At 47.3% G+C, this 9,802-nt stretch overlaps 1 protein-coding gene across 1 annotated transcript in view; it reads right to left on the bottom strand.

Moving 5' to 3' along the window:
- Nucleotides 1-1,885: 1,885 nt before the first annotated feature.
- Nucleotides 1,886-9,802, bottom strand: part of LOC8043911 — a 35,313-nt gene continuing 27,396 nt past the window's right edge. The window contains exons 8-9 of the mRNA XM_042288286.1: nt 8,210-8,320; nt 1,886-2,145 (exon numbers count right to left, since the gene is read on the bottom strand). Of these exons, the coding sequence (XP_042144220.1) occupies nt 1,999-2,145; nt 8,210-8,320 (258 nt within the window). The 3' untranslated portion in view covers nt 1,886-1,998. The remainder of the gene's footprint in view (nt 2,146-8,209; nt 8,321-9,802) is intronic.

Genomic DNA, 9,802 nt, shown 5'->3' with positions numbered 1-9,802 from the left:
ATCCACGCGTTCCGAACTTGTGTGCGCTAGCACACTTGGCCACCCATCCCCCATCCCGCGGCTTCAAATGTGACATATAGACCAGTGTCTGCTATGTTCCATGAGCGCCACCATGTTTGTCTATGCTTACGCCATGACACAGTAGGAGGGACTGCGCGTTTTGCACGACACCGTTGTGTTGGAAACCTTCGTACATATCGTAGTGCAAAAACGTAAGAAATGCATAGTCACGAAGCTTCAAGAGCACGGATGCCTAGAGTGCTGCAAGACACAAAAAGCTTGTTTTATGTACAGCCCCTTTCTTTAGAAGAACCTGCGTTTGAGATTAATATTTTCCTGTTTATCGCTGGGGGCTAGGTTGTACGTTGGACATTGGTCTATAAAGCAGGGTGCCCCAACTGGTGCCCCGACTGGTGCCCCATGCGCGCAAGCATGTGCAGCGTGAGCGTGAACGTAGTAGGAGCAATCTTCTAAATGCACGCACTTGCCAGCACGAGCAGAGATACGGCGGCAGCCGGATGTTCTGCTTGCAATGGTCTATAGACAGTGACAGGTTATGAGATTAAGGAAAGCCTCCCCCCCCCCCCCCCGCCCCCCACCTTTTCCCACTTGCGCAGGGCAAAAGTTGGAGAGAAAGCGACCGCCACTCCAGCGTTCGCTCTGCTAAAGTGAGAACAGAAGGAGCTTCCGATGAACACTTAGCAAGTCACTGACTACATTTCGCTGAGGGTCGGGTAAAACCACTTACCCCGTAGCAGTCTGGTTGCACCAGATAAAGTTCTCATTTACAGCGCGAGATCCAGCATACACGTTCTAAGGAGTCGAACAGATTATCTCAATCTTTGCAAAATCCAGCTTTTGCGTGTGAAAATCTGAACCTACCTTTCGCCGCGAATAGTTCCGGATGCCACGGGGCAAAGTGAAACAACGCTTTTATGTCACCTTCAAGGGCCCGCGCAACAGTATTTGGAAAGAGTGTTTCTCACTTTACATTAAGCGTGCTGGCACTGGTGAGGCCCAAGTATACTCGCACGCAACGTGACTGATCTTCAGACTTTCGTCATCACGCTTTGCGATCCCCTAGGTGACGATATTTAAATACGGCTGAAACAGTGGGCACGAGCGGTGCGAGAGGATTCGATTGGGGCTAGTGGCGACCAATCCTTCGATATGCATTAAGGTTTCGCATCGTATCGCACGGTCGACGTGCAGTAAGGCTCGTGCTCAATTCGTACCGGCGCAAGGTAAATGCGCATTAAGCTTCAATGACGAAAATGGCCGAACCTTAACAACGTGTGAAGCTCAACGCGTGCCTCGCGCATTGCCGACCATAGAACGTAGACATGATAAATATTGGCAGCATATAATCGAATCCAGATCACGGGGCCGCTTGTTCTTGCTGAGAATTGAAGCGGCGAACACTCTTAGATTTTCTGGATTTTTTTCTGCGACTCCCCCATTGCGTGAAGAAAACAATAGACCGATCTCACCAGCTAGTTTGAGTACGCCACCACTGCCGACATGCATCGTGGGAGCTGTAGTCTTTCTGCACGCGCGACAACCCTGCTGGAGGTCTGCGTGAGCAGAGCACGAGGCGGCATGAGCTGTCGCGTGAACTGGCATCTGCCTCCTACGAACTACAGTTATGGTGGCGTCACGCATGCGTGGAACGCTTGGTGAGATCGGTCTATTAGCGCGTGTCTGGCAGGTTATGAATGCCAAGGAATACTTCTAAGCAGTATCGTCTGAAGGTACAAAGATTGTTGCATGGCCCTTTTAACTTAGAGCACGATTAAAGCTACTGATGCGAGGTTAGAGCTCCAGAGAGCGTTGGTCCTGCATTTTAGCTCGTGCTGTATAGCATGCAAAAGAACTAGTGAACAACTGGTGGGTGGGACTGCTTCATTCCTTCGTGTACAACACATTGGCAGCGGAGACGATTGACATGACATAATTGGCGGTGACGAACGCCACCGGTTGGCGACAGCCGAAGAGGATTCAGGCCCTTTGGCCGTCGAGCGCTCTGCGCACCGCCGCCACCCTCAGGAACGGGGTTCCCCGGTTGCAGGTGCCGGAGTAGTCGTCCAAGTCGGCGCGGTACAGGGAGATGCAAGTCTTGGGACTCAGTTGCTGCACTTTCCTCACCTGGGAGCGGACAGGCTTCAGGTTAAGACCTCTTCACTAGTCAAGATGAGTGTCGACTTTGACCCCCAAAGGGATGAAAGTCACTCCCAAATTTAGTATGTTACATACCACTAATGAATGAATGAATAAATGAATGAATGATTCAATGATTATTTTGGCTATCTTGTTTGGGAAAGGTGAAAAAAGGCAGCCTAAGCCGCCTGAAGAAGCTCTACCCCCCTTTAAAGCGCTGCAACAGTCGCAGCGCACAATAATATATGTGAATGATTATCTTGAATGTATGCGTTATTTTTTATGTACGCGACCGAATATTAAGTGTGATGACCCAATAATCGCACAAACTCTAAACGAAAACAAAGAGAAACACAACATATGTTTAACTATCTACAAATCATTAATCGGTTTCTCAAATGTAGGTTTTTTTCGTTGTTTTTTATGTCCGCATAGAATGACAGCCTTTCATCATGTCCAATATTTTTTAACATTGATTTACGAGTTCGTGTCTAATAAAAACTTGATAGACCATTTCAGGAATGCACTAGTGACTGAAATATCAGTCTAAATATTTGTATGTTATGGAGGTTAAACTCTAGCACCTATTCATCAACGGCAGACGTACGAAAGTTTCGGTGTTCTTTGCTGTACGGTTATTTCTCTATTTATTTTAGTTTCGATGGTGTAAAGAAACCACCAGTTTGTAAGAGGCGCTTACTGGAGTCAAACTTTTGATAAAATTCACCCCCAAGCTTTAAGGGTGGTTAACACAGCACCGTTTTTTTTTTTTGTCACGTAGAAGTCACCGAAGCATTCGTGTCTCGAATGTCGCGTGCCAGGCCATCTTCTTCAACGGGTGGTCACGCTTAAGATGAAGCACAGATGTCCCGGTTACTTGAGGCGTAAGGAGATGTAAGCTTTCGTAACCTAACCCAACGTAAGAGAACGGGGCTGCGTGAACTTGCCTTTATTTTTGTGAATGTTTCCGCAGCGTGCCGAAGCCAAGGTTTTCAAGGATTTGCATCACGTCCTCCAATGCGCATCATAAAATCTTACAATTCTCATCGCGCTTACATTGGACAGCATGGAACAACAATACTGCGAACTAGCGTCTGGAATGTACAGGCTCCGCATCGGTGCCTGTCTTCAAATTCATCCTTCATCAGCCATCAAATGGCCGTCATTAGCATGTACAGGTCAACGTTACCATACTCCACCCTTAAGCTGAAACTAGAAGCTCCACCTTCAGCGCGAACTTATGCTGGTGCTAACACAAGCGTGGGCGGGCAGTCACGCGCAACCAAAGCATTCCGGAAGCCAGCGAGCTCGCGCTGAAGGCGGAGCTTTTAGTCTCAGCTTAAAGGTTGAATGGAGTATAGACCACGGCGTTAGATAAATTTTTTAGGTGAGGACACAGCGGGGCTGAATGCGCGGCGCGAGGAATCAGATAGCGTTCGTTCGATGGGCATCCGCAAGGCTACATCATTCCGCGGCCACCCTGCCCGCGGCTGACAGTAGAGAGTTTTAGTAGATCCTGTTTTGAGACCACGCTATCTGTAGCGGGAGCTCGCGCTGCCACTTCGATGCATGCTTTGTAGCGCGCGCCCGTACCGGTAGCGGGCCTTTGAATACGATCTACTAAAACTCCCTAGTGTCGCCGGCGGCCAAACGGCGAAACTGTGTGAGAGCGAAAACTATTACCTCGTTGCCATGACACCCCGGTACACCGTGGTCTTTCTGCACGTGCGACAACCTCGCTGGAGCTCTGCGCGTGTGGAGCATGAGGCGGCACGAGCCGTCTTGTGCGCTGCAGCCTGCCTCCTGCGTCTTACACCGTGCCCATTCACGTGCCCACAGGTCGACGACTCATCTGCCGGAGCCGCTAGTGAAAAGCGAACTTTATCGGCACGTCGCGAGAAGCGCGCTGTCCTCACCTGGAGAGTATTATCTTACACCGTGGTATAGACCAATGTCAGCGGGAAAGCTTCTTATTTTTAATAGAACGCCTGGCGAATTTCCTCGGCGCGTACCCTCGGTGGCGTTCGCTGCCATATCTGCCCACCATATATGTACATAAGCGGCGGAACCGGTGTAGCCTCGGATGCCCATTGGTTGCGGTGGAATGAAATTCTGTTATGGGTTTACTGGAAACAACCAAGCGCAAAAGTTTGCCTAAAAAAAAGTGTCGTTCGGAAGCGGTTTTTTTCAGTTGCCAATGGTGGCGCTGTCGTTGGTGGCGCAAGGAACACTATCCGCTCGCACCTGCTCGCGTGCAGGAAACAGAGAACAACAGTTTTCGAACGCCGCTCTTTCGTGGAGCTTGTCAGCTGATAGATCTAAGAAAGTTGGTAAAGATGGCATACACTTGGATGACGGAGTTATTGAAGGGGCCAGACTGAATTTCGGATAGGATCTATTGTTGCGACATTATTGGTTCCTATATGAAGAAAAGTTCCTCTCCAATCGTGAGAACGGGCATCGTAATTGATTAGCCAAAGAGGTAAATCCTCGTTTTAGTGAAGCTCTATGAAAGGTGGCAAAACCACTCCTCAAAAGGGAAGAAAAGGTCGTCTAATATAAAAATAATTTAAAAGGACTACAGAAAAAAAAAAGAGGGACTAAAGTCAGTTTTTGCCCCTTCGGGGATTCACTATTGGGGCACTGAATTAATCCCCCGAAATGTTATCCTCCTTTACGATAGCGAAAGAGGGACATGAAAAACAAACAGACGACACAGTCTGTGTCGTCTCTTCGTTCTCCTAGCTCCTCTTCCGTTGTTGTAATTGAGACGCCAACACGCTCAACCATCCAATATATACACCCCTTTTTAAGAGCGTATGTGAGGACGCTTTCATGCAGCTGAGCGCGGATGCAACCCTAACTAGCCTTCATTGTTTTTTGTTTTTTTTTTCTCCTGGCAGCATAAAATCATTTTTACGCGTATGACCCCAAAAGAAGTTTCTTTTTACACAAGACGCTTTCCTTGCCATCCTCCGTGTGTGTTCTTAAAAACAGTTAATTTGACTTGGCATGTCAATACGACACGCAATCTAGTGGCGAGAGAATTTTGAAGAGCCATAACAGCTGTTAGCTCTTGTTGACCTTTTTCACCCTCCGTCGCATGGGCGCTGCCATCTTGGAATCACGTGACACTGCTGCCTTCAAATCGCCGCTCCTCTCTCCCCTCAGCGCCCATGTGCAAACGTTGTATCCGTGTTTTTCGTCTCGTTTTACCGCGCTTTTTTGCCCTGCTTTGTGAAGTGTAGTTTGATACTTATTTTCGCTGCCAAACTAATTGTGTGTACAACTCCTGCACTTGATTTTATAGCACGTTTTGACTATTTGCACCGTCAGGGTACCGGATACGAGTGAGGAAAGGGATCAGCCTTAGCACTGGCGCACATTGAGTATGTAAATGACTCTAAAACACACGAGGGTTGCGAGGTCAAACATTTTTGATAGCGCGAATTCGCTTAAGTGATGGTGGCTAAGTGATAGTGGCGCAATAAGAACCGCAACGTATATTTGGGATCACGCATTTATGATCTTAAAAAAGAAGGCAAATGCAGTCAACGCAAGGAGTGTGTTTCTTGAAAGCACCGTGCTCTGCCTTCCTAAAATATCCCCAAAAGTTGCTTTAGATTAGGGGGACTTCTTATGCACTATAAACATTCGCTCGATCTGCTTATTTATGAATTTAAAGAAACTATACACTGTGCTCGGTCTCATGTCTGCAGTCTTCCAATTTTTTTAAGATATTCAATTCGATTAATTTACTTAGACACAAAGGGTGGGACTTTCCGGGTAAAATATATGTCAAAGACCGCTTGTGAGTGCCTGAAAAAAGCGCCCGAGGTACGCAATATGTGACGCCCAAAAAAAGCCGTCTGAGTGGAAATCACTCGAGTGCAGCTTTGTCGATGCCGGATTTACTCTCCACGTCGTTGAATGTAAAAAGGTGTATCTGTTCAAACAAACAAAGATCCGTCTAAACAAATCCATGAGGTGGTGCCTTGCACATACTTGAGCCAAACTTGCTGGAAGGCAATTATCCTGCGCCACTTAATATTATTCCTCAATGTATACGGAAGACAGACGTCAGACTTGAATTGACGGGTTCGTCCCTTACCTAACATTATCAATACGTTGTAAGGAAATGTCCGTATAACAAATAGTTTCTCAATGTCAACATTGCGAAATGCTGTTTATGAACACTTCAGCAGGGCTGACAGTTGATAAAATGTCCGGTTCGGCTTAGGAAGCACCATCGAAACATCCCTCGGATACTTAATTTCTTTAAAGAGACCGATGGAAACAATACTAAACAGTGAGCACTAAACTTGAAGGCTCATCTGTTCTGCGCAATTCACCACACTGTTAGTCAGGACGTCGACCTGCTTTTTCACCGACTCTATCCATTAGTCTCGTCATTAGTTTATTTTTGTGAAAACTAGTATCAGCAGATACGTCCAGTACGGCCGTAGACATCGCTAAACCTCCCCCGGTGCCATTTCAATACTTTTACCGCCGAAGCTGGCCGACCGAGGATCATGATCAGACGAAGCTGTTCGCTAAAACGTCCACAGTTTAAGCTCGTAACTACTTCGTCGTTCTCAAGGTGGCTCATCACCGCTGTATTATTAATTATGTACCACAAGGGGTACATTTCTACCACAAAACTAAGCGAAAACGACGTATCACACAAACACAACCGCGAGCACGCTGAAACGGAAACCAACCAAATTGAAGCCACGTCATTGTGCCGCGTGTCTCAGCGGCCCCTGTCCACCGGGCAGGTAACTACTGAGATGAAAAGGTCTATAAAAAAATCTGAGAGTGCTAGGTAATGCCTACTTCCTCCAGTTATCTTAATCGGGGCCATTCGCCTCGAATGCCATAGTCAGTAAAACGACGCACAGTGGGCCCTCTATTCATTTATTGTTTCCTTTCAGCCATCTTCCGATTCCCTCGTGCCTGCTCATGCTTCACATCAAAAATCAAGCGCCCGCACCATAAAATATATATAACACCAGTGCAAGGTTAGGGGCACGCACTCCTAAACTCCATTTCACATTAAATCTGGCCGCATTCAACTCTGTCATCCGATAGAGCCAATGGAGCAGTCAAGAGTACACCGTCATGACGTTCATCGTCTTTGCCTGCTAGCTATCCCCGGTTAAACGTATCAGACACAGTGAATGATGATTCTGCGTCTGCGTTTTTCTTTGTGTGCGTGTGTGTGTGTGTGAGAGAGATTCGTTGAGCTGGTAATGGTAAACGCGCAAAAACTACGAGCGCCACGATAATTCACTTTTTGGCGCGGCTTGACTTCATCCATCGGGTTCTCTGTCGGTTGCGGTCGGGCCTAATGTGAATGGAAGTATAGTTCTGGAAGCTTAGTCCACCCGCCGTTCTAGTTTGTATACTGCCGAATAAAAGCAGCTTCGCGTCTCTGAACTCTCACGCTAGCAGGCGTTGCTCTTTACCACGGAACGTACGATGGCCGAATCTTGCGGTAGTATGCGGACGCCTTGTCTTAGACTAACCTTCACAACGTGAGTGAGGCAACCTGCCAGGGGTACGAGCCGTGATTCCAAGTGAAAATGACTTTAAGGTGCTCCTGCCACACAAACATGCACACAATCTTTTTTTTTCTTTTCTCTTTTTTTTTTTTTTTTTTAGAAGTAGGAGTTTGAAACAAGCCTTGTCTTCATCGAAATAGAGGTAAATTATATCTTTCAAGAAAGTGAAAGGAATACGCAGAGAAAGCGAGAAAAGCAGTTATGCCATTTTTGTTCGGATAGTGCACCCTAGGAGAAGGCAGTATAAAAAGAGGCGCAGTTAATGGCGCCTCTACTCTCCATTAGCGTCCCCACATTCATCGTTCTCAGATAAAAAATAAAACCAATTGGTCACTGTAAATTCATGACCCGTTCGTCTCTCCAATTTCGGATTCACTGATGGATGCACTCAAGCACCAAGGATTCGAAATTAAGACACGAAGAACCCTTTACAATATATTTTCCGCAAGGTGTCGGTCATGTCAAGCAATAGAGCGGAACAAGCTTACTTTGTTGACGACGGTAGTCTCGTCATCAAACATGTACATCCGGGACTGAATGGACTCGACCACAGCTTCCGCCCATTCGTAGTACCTGAACGCCGGCTTTTCGTGGCAAACCTGCGGTAATCAATATCAACATGGTTGAAAAAATATCCCCGTCGTACTCGCCATCATCCCGTTGTGTCAATCCCTAAATCTGTAGAATAACAGTGTCATTACGTATTTACAGTAAAACACCGAATGAACGCCCACCCCCAGTTGATTTTCGCCTCTATTCCGTTTCCTTTTCATCTCTCCACCGTTAAAAGGCGTTTATTTAACATTCTATGGTATTCGATTGTTCCTTTACGAACGTTCACATAGACAGAGTGGCGGATCCAAGGGGGGGGGGGGGGGGGGGGGGGGCGACGGGGGCGGCCGCCCTTCCCCCCCCCCCCCCCAAACGAGGTCGACCCCCACGCCTCCCCCTTCTTGGAGGGCAATTTGACATGGGTGGACCCCCCGGTGCACAAAAACAAATGGGAAAATAATATCCTTACAAGGCTTCCCTCCCCCCCCCCCCAAAAAAAAAATATATATATATATATACGGAGTTCTGGATCCACCCCTACATAGACAAAGCAGTGCAATCACAGTGTGTTCTCATGATAGTTTTCTACAGCGTGCCCTCGAATCCAGGGGAAGTCTTTCAAGTGACTGCATCAATCGACTTGAACACTTATCATGCTAGACTTACCACAGAGGCGCCCAAACGTGATAGAAGCACTGCATAAAAATTTCAAAAAAATTACCTGAGTAAAAATTTAAAACACGATAACTGGTTATTTCTACGTGCTACCCACGCACCCTCTGACTGGCGCCACAACCGACAGACCGCCGCAGCGGCCCCGGCGTCAGCTTGCTGCCCGGTTGCGCCAAAAGCAAACGACATGTAGCTGAAATTACTTGAAGAACCATTGATTTGATTTGCTTTGTTTCCAGTTAATTCGTTTTATTGGGAACAATAAAAGGTATCATGCACTAACCAGCATAGCACCCAAAAAGCGCGCGCAGTTCAGATTTCGAAAATATTGTCTGCTTTGGCGCCACCGGGCAGTAAACTGACGTAGAGGCCCATTTTGAGGAGAGGTTCCATTCCAAAACCATATGGGGAGCGTTTGAAATTTAATGGTGGATGCCTCCGGCAAACATTAGTCGCAAGCGCGCATGCGCTGCTTTTTCGCGTGGCGAGGACGAAAGCAGGCGTAAAGGCAGAAACATTTGCAGACGATCAGCGTTTTTGGCACCTCCTCGCACCTTGTTTGCGGAGAGCAAGTCGCCTGCTTCTCGCGCAGGAGTTGCGGTGGCGTCAGAACGACGCTGAGCTCCGATTGGCTCTGATTGAAAGGATAATGGGTAGACCTCAATGCTAGATGTCTTGAGGTCTACCCACTAGCTTTGTTTCAATCATCCAATTATAGCTCGGCGTTCTGACATCATCGCAACCCCTGTGCAAGAAGCAGACAAACTTGCGCTCCGCATTGAAAAGGTGGTCCATAAACTACATTACCCCAATCGAGCAGTTGGAAATTATTGGAGGCAAAGATCAATGAAATTGCC

Source organism: Ixodes scapularis, unplaced genomic scaffold (assembly GCF_016920785.2).
Source record: "Ixodes scapularis isolate PalLabHiFi unplaced genomic scaffold, ASM1692078v2 PGA_scaffold10__122_contigs__length_95168666, whole genome shotgun sequence".
In the NCBI taxonomy this organism is placed as follows: Eukaryota; Metazoa; Arthropoda; class Arachnida; order Ixodida; family Ixodidae; genus Ixodes; species Ixodes scapularis.
This window is presented reverse-complemented; position numbering and strand designations above follow the sequence as displayed.